The 24,653-nt window shown below is 39.5% G+C and overlaps 2 protein-coding genes across 3 annotated transcripts in view; both read right to left on the bottom strand.

Annotated features, from left to right (window-relative positions):
* The window catches only part of gyg2 (glycogenin 2), a gene marked incomplete at both ends in the record, with an annotated part of 34,555 nt that extends 29,653 nt beyond the window's left edge, over window positions 1-4,902 (bottom strand). The window contains 3 exons of the mRNA XM_084314234.1: window positions 76-250; window positions 1,250-1,388; window positions 4,896-4,902. Coding sequence (XP_084170360.1) covers window positions 76-250; window positions 1,250-1,388; window positions 4,896-4,902 — 321 coding nt within the window. The remainder of the gene's footprint in view (window positions 1-75; window positions 251-1,249; window positions 1,389-4,895) is intronic.
* Window positions 4,903-6,358: 1,456 nt separating this feature from the next.
* The window catches only part of cd99 (CD99 molecule), a 54,269-nt gene continuing 35,974 nt past the window's right edge, over window positions 6,359-24,653 (bottom strand). Inside the window, exons 11-14 of one of the 2 annotated variants that reach the window (XM_084313402.1) lie at window positions 18,174-18,287; window positions 16,861-16,908; window positions 14,116-14,169; window positions 6,359-9,445 (exon numbers count right to left, since the gene is read on the bottom strand). In XM_084313402.1, the coding sequence (XP_084169528.1) occupies window positions 14,153-14,169; window positions 16,861-16,908; window positions 18,174-18,287 (179 nt within the window). In that variant the 3' untranslated portion in view covers window positions 6,359-9,445; window positions 14,116-14,152. The remainder of the gene's footprint in view (window positions 9,446-14,115; window positions 14,170-16,860; window positions 16,909-18,173; window positions 18,288-24,653) is intronic. The other variant, XM_084313401.1, reaches the window with a different exon arrangement.

Raw genomic sequence — 24,653 nt, 5'->3', positions numbered from 1 at the left:
CTGAGTGCCTCACTCCTCCTCCTCGCTGAGTGTCTCACTCCTCCTCACTGTCCTGGATCTATACAGGACACTCACAAGTGTGTCAGCATCCAGGAACACACATTTGCTGTACTGCGTTAGTGTCCAGCAGTGGAGCTTGGTGAAGGTGACCCCCAGCTCAGGACGTCCCAGCCAGGACAGGTGTAGATGGTCCCTGCTGCTCAGCACAGCCACAGGGAGCACCTCGTCGAACACGTCTCTAAGCATACGCCTGTGGGGAGGAGAGGGAACACTAAATAATGCTATAGACAGGTCTCTTGTTTATAAACAACATTGCGCCAATCAGCAATACCCTCTGAGTCACATGACTGAGTTGCCCCCTATACCTGCATGAGCTGCTGCGCTAAAAAAAAGTACAATTGAGCTCTATGGAGAAACCATGACACTCTCCTGACTAAACGTATAATGGGGCTCTATGGAGAAACCATGATACTCCCCTGATTAAAAGTATAATGGAAATCTATGGAGAAACCATGCATGACACCCCCCTGACTAAAAGTATAATGGAGCTCTATGGAGAAACCATGACACTCCCCTGACTAAAAGTATAATGGAGCTCTATGGAGAAACCATGACACTCCCCTGACTAAAAGTATAATGGAGCTCTATGGAGAAACCATGCATGACACTCCCCTGACTAAAAGTATAATGGAACTCTATGGTGAAACCATGACACTTCCCTGACTAAAAGTATAATGGAACTCTATGGTGAAACCATGACACTCCCCTGACTAAAAGTATAATGGAACTCTATGGTGAAACCATGACACTCCCCTGACTAAAAGTATAATGGAAATCTATGGAGAAACCATGCATGACATCCCCCTGACTAAAAGTATAATGGAGCTCTATGGAGAAACCATGGCAGTCCCCTGACTAAGGTATAATGGAGCTCTATGGCGAAACCATAGCAGTCCCCTGACTAAGGTATAATGGAGCTCTATGGAGAAACCGTGGTTTTTGTTTGACGCCATTACATATTCTATGTTTAATAACTGACCTGAACTGTTCTGGGACTTGATGTATGTCTAGCATCTTTTTCTATTACCATGTGCCAGTTAAACAATGGTAAGCCAACACATACATGTACACCGACTCAATGTACCGTATCTATCTATCTTCCATAACCTTTCTATTAGTTGAATATCTTTTATATATGAACTTTACATGTCACGCTACACATACAATAGCAGCTACTGATGCCTCTTACCGCGATTCCCTGGAAAGGTCGGGTGAAACCATGGCAACGATGCGACGGGTGGTGCCATGCCGTCGCAAGCTGCGGGCCACCACCATGGCTCCCATGCAGTACGCATCCGTGGTGGCGAGGGTCACGAAGGCCTCGCCGGCTGGGATAGACGGTAAGGGCCCACGTAAGACAGACAGTGTCAGAGATGGTGGATAGTAACTAAGTATATTTACTTGAGTACTGTACTCAAGCAATAGGCAGCCGTTGATTTTTGGCAGAAATATTTTCAAATCCGTAAGCCGAATTCGACCACGCCCTTCCCAATCAGAACGCGTCAGGATGCCTCCAAAGCCACACCTTGCTAGGTAGCTAGCAGGCAGCTATGTGTTCGCAGTGGGCCTTTGTGTACACGCGCAACTGTTATGCGTATATTAAGAGCAGGGTTTGATGGACTTGGTCGTCCGTTTGATTGGATGTTTAAATGTATCCTTTATGTATAATTGTGAGGTACTTGTATTTCCATTTTAGGGAACTTTTTGTAATTTTACATTTCAAAGAAAATAATATTGTACTTTGTACTCCACTACATTAATCTGAACCCACTAGTTACTTTGAAGAAAAAAATTTGCATAGAAAACGTAGAATAATTCACGAAGATCATGTACTTTCAAATGTGAAGCCTGCCAACTTCAAGAGGTCGTAATCAGAGCAGCATAACTGGACTACATATCACTTTAACATAATCTTTAATCAGAGCAGTATAACTGGACCACATACCACTTTAACATAATCTTTAGAAGTCAATGAATCAAGGGTTGAACGTTCCCAAGCACTGGAAATGGATTTTGGCGTTTGTTTACTAAAACCTCTCTCAAACACTCATTTCTGAATGGATTTTTATAAAATTTTGACCTGTACTACATAAGACTTCAGGCTATGCTTTCCAGCTCATACCTCTATGTTGGAATAATGGAATATGGAATCTTGCAACCACTAAAGAAAAATGTGAGTACACAATTTCAAGTTCAACTCAAGTTAAAACCTCTGTTACTCTATTTTCATTAGCACTAAAAGTGATTCTCCTTTTTTGCATTCGTAACTTCAGAATGTTATCTTTCAAAAGAGACCAGGCTCATGCATGTGCTATAAGTATAAAGTATATAGCTACGCTTTGCAAACAAAATTGCCACTTTTCTGCCTGCCAGGTTAAGTGGACATTTGAATGGAGGACTTTTACTTGAGTGCTATTTTATCTGGGTATTTCTACTTTTACTTAAGTAAAGTAACTGTGTAGTGTACTTCTCGTACCACCAGTTCAAAGTGCCCCACTAGGGGCAGATCAATCATGCAAGATCCATGATTAGTATTAAATAAAGTTTTGATGATGATGATGTCTTTTTGTCTTCAGCAGCTATCTCTGAGCCTCCGGGACACTTGTAATGTTAGATTTCAATTGGCAGACTATTTCAAACTGTCTCTGAAACTATATCCTGCCGGGTTCTATTCTCATTTCCTGTAGGAGAAGTGGCTTATTGTAATTGTATGCTTCTGTAGCGTAGACTAGGAGGAATTGCCAGTCAAACCCACCACCTCCACCCCCCAGGGTCAGCAGAGAATGTTGTTCAGCAGAGTCAAGCCACTGAAGTTGACTTTGACTTGAGTTTAGACTAGGGATGTCCGATATTATCGGCCTACCAATATTATCGGCCGATATTGGCATTAAAATGTAATATCGGAAATTATCGGTATCGGTTTAAAAAAAAAAAAAAAAATTATTGTAAGATTAAGATTATTGTAATTATAATCCTTTTTTTTTTTACATTTATTTAACCTTTATTTACCCAGGCAAGCAAGTAAGAACAAATTCTTATTTAATTTATTGTGAAAAGTATGCACAATGTTGTGTTTTTTGGGCGCGGCTACATGGCGTAGTGGGCAAGGCGCTCGCCACGAATGCAGAGACGCTGGGCTCGCCTGTTCGAGCCCAGCGCTCCACATTGCTTTCAGTTTAGCTGGTCGTTCATACTAATACACATTGGCCATATTAGGGGGTGGGAAACTGATGGGTGGGGATCGGGCGTTGTGGACAGCGACTCCTACAGGTCGGTTGGTGCGCCTGCGCAGTAGAATCAGGAAGTGTCGGGGGCAGCGTGAGCCTGCCACGCGTTACTCCTCGCCACTGAGAGATCGAGCTGCGCAGGTGAAAAGATGCGACTGCTGTTACCTCAAGTACCGGAGGGGACTTGTGCTATGTATGACTTAGTCCACATTGCAGCCGGCTTGTGGGAGGCAAGAAACAGCGTTCGTGACAGGGGAGGGTTGAATTGGATGATACGAAATTGGGATGGGAGAAAATATATAGAAATGGGAGAAAAAGTGGATAAAACAAAAAAATTGTGTTTTGGGGGGGGGGGGGGGACCCCCACATATATCTGTATAGGTTGATATCGGTATTGGAAATTAAGAGTTGGACAATATCGGTATATCGGATATCGGTAAAAAAGCCAATATCGAACATCCCTAGTTTAGACCAATGTCTCTCCTAACTCTGTTTCTGGAGGTCTCTGGTACATTGTCCCTGGGATCAGTAGGAGGGTCAAAGTAAACAAATGCTTTACTTAAAGGAACATGCCAACATTTTGGGAAATTAGCTTATCATCTTCTCCAGAGAGAGACAAGAAGATAGATACCAGTTTCCTCTCTGTGCGTTCAGTAGAAAGCTATCTGGCTGCACGTTAGCCTAGCTTAGCACAATGCATGGAAGCGGACAGTGCCGGTTAGGCGGTTAGCCTTCGGGAGAGGTGTTAGTTGGACAATGAACCGGCACTGTCCGCGTCCATTCATTGTGCTAAGCTAGGCTAACGTGCAGCCAGATAGCTTTCTAGTGAACGCACAGAGAGGAAACTGGTATGAATGAATGCATTTATTTAAACAGATGTTAAAAATACACACAGGATTTTAAACCCAATTGGGCCACAACCATCACATGCATTGCATTGTTTGAGGAATAAGTCAGAGACTTATTTCCATTGTGGTCCTCGTCTGTCACAGCAATAGTCGGCACAGGTATCTATCTTCTTGTCTCTCTCTGGAGAAGAATGTAAGCTAATTTCCCAAAATGTTGGCGTGTTCCTTTAAGTATAATTAGAGATACGTTAATAGAATGGTACTCTAGTGTGTCCTGTGTGGTTTCTTTTTAGCTGTGACCAGCAGCTCTATAGCTCGCTCTGTTGGTTGGTCAGGCGCTCCACCGGTTTCCTCACCCTCTTAGTGACCCTAGGAGGCTGACATTAGCCATGGAGGTCAACTTTATGTGTGTGTGTTCATGAGTAACTCTCGTAACGCTCATAAAACGGGTGAATTGGCTGCTATTATGACTCATAGCCAGTAGTATAAAGCCTCTCTTTTTAAGGTGCCCAAACAACATGAGGCCTTCTAAATATGATACTTACACAGCTTGATAGAACATTGACATGTGTAGAATATTTGAATTCAGACACTTTGAGATCACATCAACGGTATGATAAATAAATAAATAAATAAGTGTAGAATATTTGTATTGTGGCACTTTGATATCACATCAACAGTATGATAGATAAATATGTGTATAATATTTCAATCCAGAAACTTTGAGAGCACATCAACAACATGATAAATAAAGACATACCTGACATGCTGCCGTGTGAGAATTGCTCCTCTGTCCCGGAGACCGACAGCTTTGTTCTTCTCTGTAACGTCTTTGTGCAGGTCCCCGAGAGGCTTCTCCTCGTGCAAAGAATCTCAACGTAATAATAGTTGAAGAACGCAGTCTTTGAAAACAATCACACAACCGCTGTCAAGTTCAAAGGGTCGGTTGAGATGAACCTACATACATACGCGCAAAATTTACTGACAATCAAGAAGGTGGGTTTGTGTCCAGGGCTGGAGAAGCTACACATCTATCTCCTGTCTTCAGAGGTGGAGAAGCTACACATCTATCTCCTGTCTTCAGAGGTGGAGAAGCTACACATCTATCTCCTGTCTTCAGAGGCTCAGCAGCTCACTGTCACTGAGGCTTTGGTCATGTGGTCATTCAACCAGAGAGGAAAACGGCTTTTGCAAAAGTCTTGTGCAACAGGCATAGGACACTCACCACCTGTCCTCATATAGTATGATCACACTCATTCTGATCCCTGCAGATGTATTTAGTCAATCCTTCTGTTTTACAAATCACTGATATTGTGGACAATAGGTGGTGTTTTTCAGGAACCACCTACTTTCTGTACTGGTGTTGACATGTTATTCTGTACTGGTGTTGTTGACATGTTATTCTTCTGTACTGGTGTTGACATGTTATTCTGTACTGGTGTTAACATGTTATTCTGTACTGGTGTTGACATGGTAATCTGTACTGGTGTTGTTGACATGTTATTCTGTACTGGTGTTGACATATTATTCTGTACTGGTGTTAATATGTTATTCTGTACTGGTGTTGACAGGTTGGCCTCAGTAGGAAACCAGGCCATGCCAGCAGATGGAAGATTATTGAATATCTTTTCCCAAAAATCTGGAAGAAAATGCTGGACACGAACACACTTGGACATGAACATCAAATAAATGTATTAATGAATTAATTTTGTATTAACAAATGTTTATTGACCAGCATACTGTAGTACAGTTTGTTTGTTGACAATGTTTATTGTTGAATTGATTGTTTATATAATTATTTATATAGCTTGCATCTAAAGAAAAGGGGATGTGGTGATAAGAGCTAATATTACTCCTGACCACTAGATGGCAACAACAACTAGTACCCATGCCTGTAATCTACCACTGTATTCTCAAAATTTTCGAAAAGATCAACTGACAGCCATTGTGGATCAACTCGTGTCCTGTACAAGTGAACCACGTGGGCTTCAATAAAGAAGTACGTTTGCTGAGCCTAACGTTTCTTTTGATATAAGGGACATTACAGTGAACCCCTGTAACACTGGCCTAGGTAGAAAGGCAGACTAATAATTGGTTGCTGACCCTTTCTGACCTCTCCAAATACATCCATATTTTGTGTGTAACTGGGATGGATCATGTGGCAAGACAAATTCCAATGATCTTAAGTAGATCGGTTAATAAAGTAGTCTACGTACAAATAAAGTTAATTGTAAACACCATTTTATTGAGAACAATTGTACACACATTTTATATCCATTCTACTGAGACACGACAAAGAAACAACAAACACAAAACCCATGAGGAACAGCCATCCAATCAACAGGCAAAGGCAGTAAAGCTGTAACAAAATCTCACCAAATACCTTTCAAATTCAGATCATTGGAACCGATATTGAAAATAAAAAAAATATACCGTCTGCAGCATACCACAAAAGCCAACAGGACATTCATACACATACAATGGTATTTACAGCTCAAAAAGATTGAAGTGCATTTATATTGGAGATGCACCGATACTAGTATTGGAGATCGGCCGATACCAGGCCAAAACAAGGCGGTATCGTTCCAATACCAGGCTAAAACAAGGTGGTATTGTTCCAATACCAGGCTAAAACAAGGCGGTATCAGTTTGATACCAGGCTAAAACAAGGTGGTATCAGTTTGATACCAGGCTAAAAACAAGGCGGTAACGGAGAATTTCCAAAATACTACTATCTAATACTACTACTCACATGTCAGATGATTTTTTAAATTGTTGACATAGAAGCCGTTAGGTATCTAATGGAGAAAATAGTTAATTAAAAGTAACGGATCAGATCAACACCCATTTCTGGATGATACTTTAAGTTTAGGACTCAAGAATCAGTATTGGAAGTGGAAAAAGTGGTATTGTTGCATCCCAGATTCCTATATTGGTGAAAACTGTGAATCCCGAAAAGGTAAACTTCTCAGGAATTTAGAATTTCCCTTCTCCTAAAATTGGAATTTGCAAGATGTTCCTTTGCAGCGATAATTTGATGTCATCCAATTATTGCTATAATCCCACAATGCGTTCAGTTGTCACTCTTTCTATAAACTACTCTTCTTTGACTTTACCCCTCCCGAAGGAATACTTTTAAATTTAGAATTGTATTTGGTTACTTATTTTCTTTACTAGACACATGTCAAATTGGAGGGAAAAGTTTCTGCATTTGACCCTTGGTTTAGCGAAAACTATGATTAAAAACATGATAGAATTCCATAATTAGCATTCTGCATTGAAACCACGCAGCACAGCTAGCTGCAAACTAGATGTGGAATGCTAATGTTAATACGCCATTGACAAATCATATGGAAAATACCATAATTGTTACCAAAACAGTCTGCAATCTCAAAATGACCTTCAAATGTTGGCTACAGATTATGGTCTTTACACACCAAGCAACATGAAGCAACAAAATAAAAGAATACATTTAAAAACAAACAAATAACATACAGAGACCAACCGACAAACTCAAATACTAATGTACTGTAGGTACAAGCTTGCATTTTCCCCTTGCATATGTTTAACACTCCATTTACAGACTTTTTCGGACATATTACAACACATTTGACACAAATACCTATATCCTTCTGTTGGATTTGAATCCAGTTACATAATGGGAAACATGGATTTATGTATATAGTAAAACATACCATATACGTGCAAAACCACTAGAGTTGAATTATAATGATTGCAGAAGATGTACTGAAAACGGAGTGATTTAGCCCAATGTCACACAATTTAAATAATGCAGTTAGTGATATGCTCAAAACATGTAACATTTTCAAGTTAGGATTTAGATTTATCCCTTGTTAAAAGTACGGAGTAGGCAGCTAACAATCCTGAAATCAGATCATCTTTCTTTATTACATGGCTTTGTTGACTACTCAGTGCCGATTGGTCACAAAGCACACCTCCCACCCACCCCCAAGCACCAATTCGTATACTTAAATATACTTCATTCAGAAATTATACTCGAATTGTGTTAAATTGAAACAAAATTAAGTATGTATTTGTGGTTACTTTTGCTTGCTGCTTAAGCTTGGTAAACATGTTTTTTTTTTAAAGTGTACAGTACTTAAATTACACTTGCAGCATATTTATGACTTAGAATTAGTACATCAAAGCACATAAGTACCAAAAAATACATTGCAAGTATACTCTCAGAAAAGTACATATGGGTAGAAATAAAATGTTAATGCACTTTATAAATATACTTTCAGTATGGATTTATGAATGTACAATTATACTATTGAGTGAATGTCATAGTCTTTAATCAAGAAATGTAGTTTCTAGTGAGCCCGTATTTATTCAGTTTGACATAGCCTATACTCACTTAGTGTCTAAACATTGGCACCAATCAAATGCAGTTCTGTTGGACGATTCTTTGGCAGAATCTTGTAATAAAGTAATTTCAAATCAATATTCTGTGTCAAATGATTGATGTATTTTGGTAAGTAGCCATGTAAAACGGGGATAAAGTACAGTAAGCCACTCATTATTGTAAAATAAACCCCTCCAGGGTGATTCTAGAACGCTTTGTGTCAATGTGGTCTCATCATAAAATGTAAATGAGGTAGTAATCGACCGCAGGAAGAAAGGTACATAATGTATGTTATGTTATAGCAAGTATATGTTATATAAGTAATATATTTACGTATTGTATCGGCAAAAGTCCAAAACAAACGCAGCACCAGGAGTTGAACCAACAATCATTGCAGTCGTGGGCGAGTGCTCTTACCACTATCTAACTATGATTATAGTTAGAGTTGAGGTTAGTTTTAACATTCACTTCAACAGTTATGGTTAAGACATAAAGTCAGGGGTAAGGTTATAGGGTTCGACCCCCAGCAGGGGAACTTAAAACTTTTCTGAAAATGTAAAAAGCTAAAGATTTTTTGAATATGTAATGTATGTACTTATTTGTAATATGTACACATGTTACATTTCCCATACAATACGTAGATATATCACTTATGGTTATAGCATAATGTACATTATGTACCTTTTTTCCTGTGGTCGATTAGTACTTTATTTAAATATTTTAAGCAAGATCGGGCTGTTGGGTGTTGGTATCTGGAATCACATGTCATGGCTCGCTGTACATTATCCCCAACATAAACATGACACATTAGTCAAATAAGAACTGGTTTGAAACCCGGCGGAGCCCACGTGACGTTCGCCGACGGGACAGGACTCCTTAAGGTGCCGCTTCTCTGTGCTTACGTGAAGGATGAGTCTAGGACGACCTGAGCAGGTTACTGAGAACTGGAATGAGGAGAAAACAGATTAATTCGACAACATTCTCAAATACCTATACTATATCTTTACTGTCACGAAGGACATGCACTTTGCAAGCCCGGCGTAGGAGGCTTAAAGGGGCACTTCACCAAAAAAAGAATGCCGATTTATTTTGCACATCTCACACACATCCAAAAAAACTGTTTTGCACACATTAATTTAATTTGACAGTTATTGAGAGTAAATTCGTTTTGATATGGCCACCAGTGATGTCATCGAGGACATTGAATCCTTGTGTTGTGTTAATTACAGCACCATGAAATGATGCGTTTAAAAGAAATAGCAATACCTTGTCTTATAGGGACTGCTACCTTATCATTTCATTGAGCTGTAATTAACACAACACAAGGATTCAATCATCACTGGTGGCCATATTCAAACTCACTTACTCTCAATAACTGTCAAACTAAATTAATGTGTGCAAAACTGTTTAGATGTGTGAGATTATGTGCAATGTTTTGGTCATTTAATGCACATTGTACAGAGCAGTGAACAACGTGTAAAACATTCACAACAACTTCACAACACTCACAGAAAAGCCACACAGATTGTGCATGTGAAAATCATATTTTTCACATTATAACATGCATGTGTTTGTAGTGTGTTTGTGTAATTTACATGAATCTGTGGGTGCTTATATGACTGCATGCAACAAAGCAGAGTTTCACATGTGATACCATGGCAGTTCACTAGGGAGCAGTCATCCCAAATTACTTTAAAATGACTTAAAAGTCCTTAATCTACTGTATGCACACGTCCCTTGGTAAAGAGCATGGAGTACTTAAAACATACCTTATTTTCAGTCAGGGGTTAAATACCTTAATCAGTAATGTCTATTAAATTAAAGTAAGATTAAATTAAAGGGTAAATTAAAGAGATTAATTAAGAGGTTGTACTTTTTTGTCACTTAATTTGACGGGGCCCACATGTAGGCCCTCTTGAGGACGATTTGCCCACCGGCACTTTGGCGACCTCTAGTGGCTCGGGTGTGCATATTTTTTAATACAATATATATATATCGAATTAAAGCCACATTTGTTGCCTGTCGATAGCCCTTTCAGGTGACAAAATCCATTCAGCGGTTCTCGAGTACACGGAAGTACACGCGAAGTACACGGTATTGCGCAAATACTACTCCCGACTCTTGGGGCTCTAGTTCCGTCAATCATTTGGCGATCTCGAAAATTATTGGACAGGGTTGTAGCCAATGATACCCCACCTGGGGATGTACAAATCAGGGATCTAGGTGAAAAGTCATGAGCGAAAACAGGAAGAGAAAAACCGCTAAATGAATTGAAGTCTATGAGAAAACTGAGCTTTTCTTTTGTACAGTTTACCAAAATCACTCCTAATCACTCATTTCTTAACGGATCTTTATGAAATTTGGACATGTACTACATAAGACTTCAGGGTATGGATCTCGCGTGTTGTTTAAGCCTCCAGCCATTCTGGGGAAATACTACTTCTGGACTACTAACTACTACAAAAAAACGTGAGTAACAAGTTTTTCTACAACTCAAGTTCAGACCTATGTTACTCTATTTCATTAGCACTAAAGCTGAGTTTTCCTTATTGTATCAGAAACTTCAGAATGTCATCTTTTAAAAGAGACCAGGCTCATGCATGTGGTATAAGTATAAAGTATAGTATTTTGGTTTGCAAAAAAAGTATGCAGTCCTCAAAAACGAAAACTAAAATGGCCAATTTTGGGGGCGCCTGTTAAAGAGGTTAAGAACTAATACAGAACTAAGAAGAGATCTTCTATCTCAATGGAACATTCCTGGATAAATAAAGGATGAATAAATAAATAAAAATTAATACTCCATGTACAATTCTACATAATTAATTTCTCAATTCATCCTAATTCCTATTTCATTCTTAAGGTTATGTTAGGAGGTTATTATATGTTATTAAAATCATGCAATCACAAATGGAATCATATACTGTACATCACACGTGACATGTTCCAAAAACACAAATGCATGTGGAATATGACTTTTCTGGAATAGCATGTTGACTATGACTTTTCTGTATTAGCATGTGGAATATGACTTTTCTGTAATATCATGTGGAATATGACTTGTATGTAAAAGCATGTGGAATATGACTTGTATGTAAAAGGATGTGGAATATGACTTTTCTGTAATAGCATGTGGAATATGACTTTTCTGTAATATGTGGAATGTGACTTTTCTGTAATAGCATGTTGAATATGACTTTTCTGTAATAGCATGTGGAATGTGACTTTTCTGTAATAGCATGTGGAATATGACTTTTCTGGAATAGCATGTTGAATATGACTTTTCTGTAATAGCATGTGGAATGTGACTTTTCTGTAATAGCATGTGGAATATGACTTTTCTGGAATAGCATGTTGAATATGACTTTTCTGTAATAGCATGTGGAATGTGACTTTTCTGTAATAGCATGTGGAATATGACTTTTCTGTAATAGCATGTGGAATGTGACTTTTCTGTAATAGCATGTGGAATATGACTTTTCTGTAATAGCATGTGGAATATGACTTTTCTGTAATATCATGTGGAACGTGACTTTTCTGTAATAGCATGTGGAATATGACTTTTCTGGAATAGCATGTTGAATATGACTTTTCTGTAATAGCATGTGGAATGTGACTTTTCTGTAATAGCATGTGGAATATGACTTTTCTGTAATAGCATGTGGAATATGACTTTTCTGTAATAGCATGTGGAATATGACTTTTCTGTTATCAGTCCAGTCCCTCTGTGTGAATAAGAGGTCAGTGCAGAAAATATAATTCCCATCATAACACAACTAGTGGGCAAAACAGAAAACAACATTAGTACTGTGCAGTTATGAATGTCAATCTCATTAGTCTTTGCTCATGCAGAGGCCAGCGCAGAGTAGCTACTAGGGGTGGGGGGGACAACGATCAATTGAATCGAGACCTTTTTTTTTGGAAGGAAGGAACATGGCAGATAGAAGATAAGATACCAGTTTCCTCTCTGTGCGTTTAGAAGGTTATCTGGCTGCAAGCTAGCCTAGTTTTAAATGAATGGCAGCGGATACAGACCACTATCCGTATCTGTTTCAATACATTTTGTGTTAAGCTAGGCTAGCTTACAGCTGGATAGCTTTCTATTGAGGCCCAGTCCACACGATCACGGGTATTTTTGACACAGAGGTTTTCAAAAAAATAAACCTCCATACACACGGGTGGTTTAAAAAAATAACCGCATACTCACGGCAACTGTACAACTGATGTAATATACATGTAGTACAATGCCAAAGCAATAGGTGGCGATGTAGTTCAAACATGAAGGCCATTTCAACCAATCAGAAGGGTTGAACGCGTCACTACGTTATCACTGCGCTACACGGGGGGAACGTCCAGTATCAAAACAGAAACCCGCCATCTTTAAACTGCCTCGCACATTAGCATTCATTATTTGTTTGCAGCGAGAACAAAGTGCAATAAACAAAAAAGGATACATTCACTGTGTGTTCTGCCATATTTGTTGATGAAACAAAACCAACATCAACTCAATTTACCACCAAGAGCGGAGAGTTTAGTCTCACAAAAAGATCGCTGATTTTGTTAGCTTACGTGCTAATGTGAGTGGGATTTGCCATTATAATAGTTAGCATTGCGGCTAGCGTACATAGCGTACAAAGATTGCTGGTTTTGTTGACTTACGTGTGGTTAGCTGGTGAGGCGCTGGTATCGTGGAATAGAGTGGAAATACTTGAATCATCACGTCATTAATTAATAGAATCCAACATAAGTTAATGCTTAATAACGTTACACATTGGGAGCTTGCTGGACACAAACATTGTTGATATAGCAGTCTGGTTAATGTTGTTATAATGCTCGCTATTGATTGTACTAGTAACGTTAACGCTAGTAGAATGAATGGATGAAACAGATTGCAGAATGGGTACAATACAATACGGCTCAATACAAACAATTGTTAAGGAGATGCAGACCAGAAAAAGACAGCTCTGCCGTAAACACTGGAAATAATCTCGTTACTATGTCCACACGCAACCACTGAAACCGGGATGCGCCAAAAACTTCACCCTGGACTCCGGTTTTAAATGACCACGGTTGCAGTCTTCCAAAAACCCGGTTGCGTGTGGACGAACAGTGCAACTGCGCACATTAAATCACGGTTACATAAAACCCTGCGTTTCGTGTGGACAGGGCCTGAATGCACAGAGCGGAAATTGGTATCTATCTTTTTTTTTACTGTATGAAGCACACTCTCAGGGGCTCATACATAACCAAGCATTTCACCGTAAAGTATGTGTAATTTATTGTGACAATTAATAAACAAACTTGACCTATTAAACTAACTCTCCACCATGTATTGAATCGAGAACCAATTATCTAATCATGACCCGAGAATCAAAATCGAATCATGAGATTCCCGAATTGCAGCACCTCTAGTAGCTTCAGTACTCTAGTACTGTATATAATAAAAAGGTTTGCAACATTCAAAGACTACGACATCGGTCACGTAGTCAACAGCAATTATTAAGTCAACAAGGGGAGACTCACTCCAATTGCTAACTCTTGACAAACTCACAAGCTCTTAAAGAAAGGTGAAAAGCAACACAGCGTGCTCAGATGTTGCAAAATTTAAACATGTTACATTTTTCATTGGCCTTGGGCTTGGTTTAAACTGACATTCAGGAGGTTTCCTGTTCTGCTGTCAGAAGGGAGAAGGAAAATAGAGTCACAACAGAGAACGAGAAGATGAGTAGGTCCAGTCAGTTTGGATTATAGAAAAATAGAAGAATTAGACAAATATCTGTAAACGGGGCAAAGGAAGACAGAATAGGAGCAAGTATTATTGTAAAAAGCTATGAACATTAATAGTTATAACAAGTAATACCATTTCAGTTTCCCTTTAACTCATTGGACGCCATCGCTTAAGTGCGCAAGAGGGCGCTAGAGCACCACCGCTTTAATCAATGGGAGAACTGGGAGATTTGTGAGTGCTTAAAATATATCTTAAATTATGGCTATGGGTCTAATACACCCGTCGATTATCAGTGAGTTGCTTGCACATGTACAAAACGGATTGTTTTTTTCATCGGTACATTTCCGTTTTATACCGTTTTGAATACGGGTATAGTTTTGGTGATTTCTAGTCATTCCAGAGAAAGACGCGATAATAGCCCTTTAGTGGAATACACAAAACACGTTGTAATTTTTCGGCTGATTATCGAATCTTCCTGAAATCAACGCTAGATCATCATTATTATCCTTCCTCGTGCATACATGAAATGGCCCTCATAGCGTGTCTCAATGGGACTGACCTGGTTAAATAAAGGCTAAATAAAATACAATAATGCTGCATCTGAGTTTAGTTTAGTTTACTCCGTTTATTTGATCAAGGACAGTGCATATCAATCAACAGTTATACATTTATAAATGAATACAAATTAAAAACTGTAAATATGCCAACATTAGCAGGGTTGCTAGTTTTCAGTTGTAGTCCCTGGGCTAGATGTTTAAGCCAGAAAACAGCGCATCAGCACATCTCCAGTGAGGTACACATTCATACATCAATCATTATATTATTATATTAGCTTAGGATCCTGCACTGTTCTAAAGGAACACACCAACATTATGGGAGATCCGCTCACCGTCTTCTCCAGAGTCTGTATCCGTTTCCATTAATTTGTGCTAAGCTAGGCTAGCTTGCAGCCGGATATCTTTCTACTGAACGCACAGAGAGGAAACTGGTATCCATCTTCCTGTCTGACTCTGGAGAAGACTGTAAAGTGCATTTGCTATAATGTTGCCTTGTTCCTTTAACTTGCTAAATGTTATGCTAAATGACTAAATGTTAACTTGTGGCAAATGGCTGTAAGGGATAATGGTGGTTCTTCATACACAAGTTGTAAAAGGCTTGAAAATGTCTTCAAGAGGAAGATTAGAAACAGTGGTCTTTATTCTGGTTACTTAATAATGTAGTAGTACATACTGTAATGTAAACTACCGGTTTGTTTACTTGTTTATTAACTGGTTCTGCACCAAAAACTAATATACTCGTTATTGCCGTCCAATCGTGGAGCGGCAACCACGAGTATACTCGTTATTGGATCCGTTTTTCTTTTATTCGCTATTGCCATTCATAATTCATCAGGGCAGCCTGTGCATGCTGTTCTGAATGTGTCTGAGCTGGCAGACGATCAATACCGCCCTCTAACGCCTTCGGCCGCTATTGCACTCCATTTGAAACGATGTAGTTTGTTTTCTGGGCCGAGCTGAGCCGTGCGGGCAGGGTTTAAATACTTCAGCATTACAAGCGCTTACAACGATGCCCCCGCCCCCCCTCGTTCATATGCAATGCCGGATAACGTGGGACGGACCTCCGCAACCAGTACTTGGAATGGCGATCAGATAATTGGATTATTTTTTTTGCATTACATCAGAGACAAGGTAAGGAGTGGACACTATATATCCAATCTTGCGTTGATCTGATATTTATTTCTCCCGTGACCGAAGCTGTCTGTGTGGACTGTGTGTGTGCTGTTTACCGTTGGTCACATCACAGCATGCAGGGGCGCCCCGCTACAAGCCCCCTTTTATGGGTGCATGAGGAGACATAATAACGATAATCTAGCGTTGATTTCAGGAAGATTCGATAATCAGGCGAAAAATTACAACGTGATAACTGGATTTCACTAAAGGGCTATTTTCGCGTCTTTTCCTGTGATTACTCAGAATCACCCAAACTATACTCATATTCACCACGGTATAAAACAAAAATGGACGGATGAAAAAACAATCTGTTTCTTGCATGTTGACCAGAAGAAACTCACTGACAATCGACAGCGTTATTGGATCCATAGCTATAATATTTCATATAGTTTAACCACTCGCAAACACGGCATTCTCTCCATTGAACAAAGCGATGGCAGACAACAGCCCAATGACCGTAGCGCCCGTAGCGATCTTCCTCTAAATGGAGGATCCTTTAAAGGGGCACTTCACAAAAAACAATGATAATTATTTTTGCACATCATTTCACACAATATCCCATATATACATATACCAGTTTTGAAAACATTTATTTAGTACAGTAACAGTTATTGAGAGTTAAGTAGTTTGAACATGTCCTCTAGTGTTGTCATCGAAGGACACTAAATCCTGTAATGTGTTAATTACAGCTCAATGAAATGATGTAGATGAACAAATAGCGATGGGGATTACAATAGGGATCGCTATGTTATCACCTATGTCTTTCCATTGAGCTGTAATTAACACAACATAATTTATTTGCGGGTGCAACTGCAGCATGTGCACAGGCCTTAATGGTGTTACTGAACCCAGCACATGGTTAAGGGGAGTCTAAAGGGGTTTTTAATGGAAACAAATGCCTTACCTTGAGGATCAGAATTAGTGTCACCCTTGCCACTCTCTGGGTCTACACCTGTAGAGACAACATTCATATCATTCAAACTATGGTACATACTGTACAGTATATACAATATCCTTTGTGAAAAGACACCAATGTCCATCTACAAGCCCTGAATCTAGTATTACACAATTCCAGGCACTTAAAGGAACATGGCTGATAGAAGATAGATACCAGTTTCCTCTCTGTGCGTTTCGAAAGTTATCTGGCTGCAAGCTAGCCTAGTTTTAAATTAATGGAAGCGGATACAGACCACTATCCGTATCGGTTTCCATTCATTTTGTGTTAAGCTAAGCTAGCTTGCAGCTGGATAGCTATCTACTGAATGCAGAGCCGAAATTGGTATCCATCTTCTTGTCTGACTCTATGTTAACTATGTTATACATCCTTGAATATGTGAGACATGTTTTTAAAATAAACCTTTCCACAAAGAAATTATTATAAATCTACGGTAATTGTAATAGCTTTCCCAGTATCTATATCTTCCCTTGTGTAGCAAAACACCACATTGTATCCTCGTCTTGCTACCCCACACCTAAAAGTAAAAACAAATTATAATAATAAAAAAGAAAATAACTGGGCAGTACATTAGGAAGATAGTGTCCCTGGCTCCAACAAAAACATAGCTAATCAAAGCTAATTCATCCTCCTATGACATCACAAAGGGGTTGTTTAGGCGTGTTCATCTGAAAAGATATAACACACAGACATGGCTTGGAGATACTACACAATCAAAACAACATGTTTCACCTGGAATTGCTCATTTATATTTGGATTACAGATGACACCTTTACAGGGCACTTCACCAAAAAACAATACTGATTTATTTTGCACATAACTTCTAAAACTCTAAACAGCTTTGCACACATTCATTTAGTTTGACAGTAAATTAGTTTGAATATGGCCACCAGTGATGTCATCGGGGACATTGAATCCTTGTGTTGTGTTAATTGCAGCTCCATGAAATGATGTCAATGAAAGAAATTGCAATACCTTGTCTTATAGGGAATGCTACCTTATCATGTCATTGAGCTGTAATTAACACAACACAATAATGCAATGTCCCCGATGACATCACTGGTGGCCATATTCAAACTCCTTTACTCTCAATACTCTGTTGTTAACTAAATTAATGTATGCAAAACAGTTTTCAGAGTTTTTTGGATGTGTGTGAGATTATGTGCAAAATAAACCAGCATTGTTTGGTTGTGTCCGTAAGGCGTTACGCACAATGCCCTAAAACGAGGAAGTAAAAAAAAAAAACACTAAAATATACCGACCTCCCTGCAGCTTGAAGCAAAGCTTTTTCTTCTGGTAGGCGAAGTAGCTGGAGGCAGCGCCGAGGATGGCCACTCCTATGGCACTGGCGATCCCTGCAATCTGACCACTTCCAGCTGTACGGCCACAACAAAGCACAGGTTGGGTTAGGATGACCAAATGTCATCATATTGTGCAGGACAGTTCCACATCTTAGCCCTTTGTACCCGTGTCTTAGCCCTCTGTACCCACGTCTTAGCCCTTATGGTATCCGTAATCGTACAGGCTAATACTCCATGCAAATATGTTACCCATTGGTCTGAACAGACACTGAACAGAATTAGCTGGGAAAACCCTGAAGGACAGATCAGTTTGTCTGCAAAAGTTAAATAACATCAACTAGAATAATATAATTTATTAATGGATAACTAAGGTTGACAAAGAGACTGAATGGAGCAACACTGCAGTTAAAGTAAACAGGACACTCACTTTAGATGATAAAGGTAACTTAGAGCAAATGCTAAAAACAGATTGTGAAAACACTTTAAATTAGGTTCTGTCAGCCTGACCTCGATAGATTGTGATGGATAAGTAAGGTTGCCTTGGAAATATACTGAGAAGAGCAGGGGTACAGAGATGAGAGGTGTTTACGACCACGCTTCAAACGATAATCTAATGAACAGACGCACTGCTAAGACATGTAGACTTTCCCTCCTTTTTTTGAGACAAAGATAAAAGGAGAATATTGAATCAAACTCTGGCTTACCCACTAAACAACATTAATAAAATAGGAGAACCACATCATTGTTAAAGAAATAAGATTTTAGTTAATTGAGAACTAATATTTAAGACCATTACTAGCGGGAAAACCAAGTTAAGCAAAATAGTGTGTTTAGAACTTAAAACAGACGGCAAAAGTGGTTTAGCCTACACCTAGAAAAGAACAAATAGAGTAAAGCAATAAATTGGAAGATTCAAATACTCTATTATTAAACTAAAGACTTAATTAGGATAATTCATGTTCAAAACGTACTAGGAACATTTTGTAAAGGCTGAAATAGGAGATTTGGATAAACTAGAAAGTATTATGTAGTTTTTAAGATACCAAAAAATAGACAACCATATTTAAAGCATCCTGTCAAACCTCTATGGCTTAAATTACAACGGACGAAACCCTCCTCTTTGAAATTCATATCAACCCCTAGTTGGTGCTATCTTGAAACCAGAGACTCAAAGTGGCGACCGACTAGAATTCTATAGGCCAAGAGCAAACCAAGCCTTCTAGCCCCTGTGTCATCCGACAGGGCCGAGAGGTGGGGTTTAGGTTTTTTAAACAGCGAACCCGCCGGGGAAAGAAGACACACACACACGACAGACACAAAATGCAGATGGAGATGAGGAGAAATAACCAGAACTGAACACAGGATGAAGGCCCTCTGCTGCTCCGCCATGCCAATGACTATGCAAAATGCCAAACGAAGACCAAACCTGCTGAAATAATGATTTTGTAAACTGGAAACCATTCAAAGAGAGTGTGTATTATGATATTTCAGATATATTTAAGACTACCACCTCCAGGGAATCTTTTAAATAAAAGCTCTATAGAATACCACTCCAACTGGCTTGTGTGGACTCCCGATTCTTCTGCACTACACCTGCACCAGACCGGTGGTCGAACCAGACACGTAGCCACAAGATAAGCAGAGTACTGACCCAGAATATACGACACACTTTCTACCTGCGTCTTAGCCCTGGATACCCACGTATTAGCCCTTTGTACCCACGTATTAGCCCTTTGTACCCATGTCTTAGCCCTGTATACCCACATCTTAGCCCTTTGTACCCACGTCTTAGCCCTTTGTACCCACGTCTTAGCCCTTTGTACCCACATCTTAGCCCTTTGTACCCACGTCTTAGCCCTGTATACCCACATCTTAGCCCTTTGTACCCACTTCCCGCAACAGAAGAAAAATGTAACAAGTGTCCCACATTTCAATAAAGTTATGCTCAAAATGTGATAATGATTAAAAGACCATGGAACAGGAGAACTTCTTGAAACTATTGAATTGCAGCTCAAAGTGCTTCACAACAGAAAGAAGATAAAATGAGCACATAAAGTGCAGACATACTGTATAAAATCACAGTTTTTCACATTAGGATCTAGCATCCCAATACGCCACCTTGTTTATGGTTTGATTATATTGCAGTTAAAAAAATAGACAATAGTAAAAAGAGTAAAATAGAATGGACAAAGTAAAATAGTGCAATCTTTTTTTGTAACAAAAAGGTGACCTTTGGTAGAAGGTGCTTTTTGGTAGAAGGTGCTCTTTGGTAGAAGGTGCTCTTTGGTAGAGGGTGCTCTTTGGTAGAAGGTGCTCTTTGGTAGAAGGTGCTCTTTGGTAGAGGGTGCTCTTTGGTAGAAGGTGCTTTTTGGTAGAAGGTGCTCTTTGGTAGAGGGTGCTCTTTGGTAGAAGGTGCTCTTTGGTAGAGGGTGCTCTTTGGTAGAGGGTGCTCTTTGGTAGAGGGTGCTCTTTGGTAGAGGAGGCTCTTTGGTAGAGGGTGCTCTTTGGTAGAGGGTGCTCTTTGGTAGAGGGTGCTCTTTGGTAGAAGGTGCTCTTTGGTAGAGGGTGCTCTTTGGTAGAGGGTGCTCTTTGGTAGAAGGTGCTCTTTGGTTGAAGTGCTCTTTGGTTTGGTAGAAGGTGCTCTTTGGTAGAGGGTGCTCTTTGGTAGAAGGTGCTCTTTGGTTGAAGTGCTCTTTGGTTTGGTAGAAGGTGCTCTTTGGTAGAGGGTGCTCTTTGGTAGAAGGTGCTCTTTGGTTGAAGTGCTCTTTGGTTTGGTAGAAGGTGCTCTTTGGTAGAGGGTGCTCTTTGGTAGAAGGTGCTCTTTGGTTGAAGTGCTCTTTGGTTTGGTAGAAGGTGCTCTTTGGTAGAGGGTGCTCTTTGGTAGAAGGTGCTCTTTGGTTGAAGTGCTCTTTGGTTTGGTAGAAGGTGCTCTTTGGTAGAGGGTGCTCTTTGGTAGAAGGTGCTCTTTGGTGGAGGGTGTAAATATTTCTTGAAGGAATGAGGAAAGAACTAAGGCACTGAACTTATAGTGAAAAAAGATAAAATGCCTTTATTTCATTGGCAAGTTTAAAAAAATACAGAACATGGTTAGAATGTGAACTATTTTACTCCTTGTGTTTTCTTTCTTTAAGTCTGCTTCACCAGTCAGCTGGCTGTAAGTCCCTGAGTTAACTTTTTAATAGGGATGTCCGATATTATCGGCATACCGATACTATCGGCCGATATTGGCATTAAAATGTGATATCGGAAAATATCGGTATCGGTACAAAAAAATTAAAAAGAAAATTTGTTTACATTTATATAACCTTTATTTACCCAGGCAAGCAAGTAAGAACATATTCTGATTTTATTTATTGTCAAAAGTATGCATAATGTTGTGTTAATTCCACAACAAGAGATATGTAATGTTAATTACCTGAAATTATTCAGTTTTTGGGGGGGGGGGGGAACCCATATCGGTATCGGTTGATATCGGTATCGGAAATTAAGAGTTGGACAATATCGGTAAAAAAGCCAATATCGAGCATCCCTACTTTTTAACCATGTTCTGTATTTAACATCTGGCAAAATTTTTATCAATTTCCACAAATGTCCCTCGAAATGGACACGCTGTCCTGCATTTGAATCATACAGATTAGGTTAGGTTGTTGGACTTTGATCTTGTTTATTTTGAAACCGAATTACTGTACATCGCTGAACGTATATCCATTTTAGACTTGACAAGAGACTACATTTAGCATTCCTTTAATGGATGCCTGGTCTCTTTCAGGATTGTGAAATAAAAACATATTTATATTTTGGACTTTCTACCTTCTTAGTGTGTGTGTGTGTGTGTGTGTGTGTGTGTGTGTGTGTGTGTGTGTGTGTGTGTGTCCAGAAAGCCCTTGAGGTCCAGTCTTTACAAGGGAAAGGGTTATTAGAGCCAGCTGGACTCTCAGTATAGGTGTTGTTTGTAAATATACAGGGGCAAAATGTAATCCCCTTGACAACAGGGACAATTATGCCACCCAAATCTTCCAGATAATTACTCTGATATTTGTATTTAGTCCTATCTTGCTAATCAAACATCTGGATAATGGAGACCCTTTATAACCTATGCATAGACCCTGATACTAGCAGAGCAGTGATGTTGGCCTTTTTTATTTAATTTGTTTATTTTCTTATTAGTTTTTGCTTTGTTTGTACTGTAGTGTAGTGTTATTGGTTACTTTGTGATTTCTTTTTTGTCTCGTATCTGGGGCAGTGGGGATGGGCTTAAAATGTGGGTAAGACATTTTAATAAACAGATTTATTTAAAGAAAAATTATAATAACAATAACAACATTATTATAGCATGGAATGCATGTATACTGCTAAACATACTCTAATTCATGGTTCCTCTGCTGGTGAATAACTTGCAACCAGGCATTTGAAAGGTGAATTTGACACTTCACGGTTATACCACGAGGTGGCAGTCAATAGCCTTTTTTTGTTTTTCATCACAGCATCTCCTCAGTGGAAAATCCTATAATGAAAACCTGATGTTGGAACTGTTGTGTACAACTGTTTACTGTGTGTGTGTACCGCGCGCGCACGCACACACACACACACTCACACACACACACACACACACACACACACACACACACACACACACACACACACAGCAGCATATTAATATTGTACTTACATACAAAGCAAAGCAACTGATGGAACAATGGCTAAGCTTTAAACACCCATACAAAACGGAACAAAGCAGAGGCCCGGGAGCAAGTAAGACAGCAGTAAGAAGACGCCCCGAGCCTCAGGCTACGCTGAACAAAGAGGCAAGACACAAGAGGATCAGGGTGAACATACACAACCTGGGTTTGGACCGACCAACCCACAGGGTGAGTAATGGGTGATTAAAAGTGTGTCATATGCCTGGTGTAAGATACACAAATAGGGCGTTGCCTTCAGAGGGGAAAAAAGAAAGTGTGGATTCCCACCCTAGTGGAGAATGTCAGTAATGGGGAATGTTGTTGCCTGTGCAGAGCGGCATTCAGTCCAATAACCTTCGTTCCCACATATGTTCGACATTCTTAAAGTGCAGACACACAGAACCTATACTTAACGGCGCGTGTGATGCACGGGTTGTAGCGCAGAGGAGCGCTCCGTCAATCAAAACACTTGCGTGACTCGAGACCGTTCCACAGGCTTGTTTTTATTAAAGTCAAAAGACATGACACACAACTCAGCACTGCAACGTGAGGCACGCCGCCGTAACGGAGGCGTTGGAACGCACCATTATGACAAAACACAGACTACAAAACAGAGGAGAGAACTTAAAAGGAAAAGAGAGCCTTCCACCACTACAAATAAATACACCGTCAGTTAGAATAGAGCACACTATGTACAATTTAGAATTTGTTATGGGGGTGTATCTTATCTGCTTTTGATTGAATTGAAAAGTGAAGGAGCCCAAGTAAAATTAAGTATACACATGTATATTTTCCGTACTTTGTATACTTTAGTATTTACTTTGTTTTTACGTATTCAGAAAGTATACTGAAGTTGTGTTAAATTGAAACCACTTACGTTGTACTTAGTGTGCTAAAGGTTGTACTCAAGATGTGCTTTAAATACATTAAAATTATACTTTTGATATATTTTGCTTACCAGAATAGTACACTATTTTAATAGTACACTAAAGTGCGTTTGGTAAACTTCTCAATTAAAATGTTACTCAATTTAAAGTGTACTTAGATTATTACACTTACAGCCTATTAATGAGTGCCATACTAAACACGTGCTTTGAATCAGTACATGGAAGCACATGAGTAGAAGCAAAAACACATTGCAAGTATACTATCAGAAAAGTACATCTAGGTAGAAATGTACTTTTAACACACTTTATACGAAGAAAGATACTTTCAGAACTTCGTGCTTGAGTAGGAATGTCTCCTCAGATGCACCTTCGACACACGTTGAAGACCGTTGACGTGAAGAATGTGTGCAGACTACTACTCATAGCTGAGGTAGCACTGGAGTCTGGACTAGGAGATGAGGACTGACTGACAGACACGTTAGGACAAGAGGAGGCGAAACAGGAAAACCACAGTTTCCTGACAAATCTCTACCAGACTGCATCCGTAAATCTTAAAACGGTTTTCTTTTGTAAACAATTATTTTAAATAAATACAAGAAAACCCGTCAAACGAGCAGTGGGGTGCGTTAGGTATTTTCTACAAACAATGCTGTGACACTATCGATGTGGATTGTGTCTGAGGTAAGGGGGGGGAACAATAAAACAGTTCCACCCTGCCAGTGGAAAGACTGGCTCCGAGTGCCATGGGACCAACTGTGCAGCTCGTGAAAATCTAAACACTTCCAACTGACGTTCAACTGTGGGTCATTTTCTTATGCAAGAAGATACTGTCTGACCGGTTAACAGGACTCGTTTAGGCCTACCCAAATATTTCC

This window comes from Notolepis coatsorum (assembly GCF_963971535.1).
Source record: "Notolepis coatsorum genome assembly, chromosome: 1".
NCBI lineage: Eukaryota > Metazoa > Chordata > Actinopteri > Aulopiformes > Paralepididae > Notolepis > Notolepis coatsorum.
This window is presented reverse-complemented; position numbering and strand designations above follow the sequence as displayed.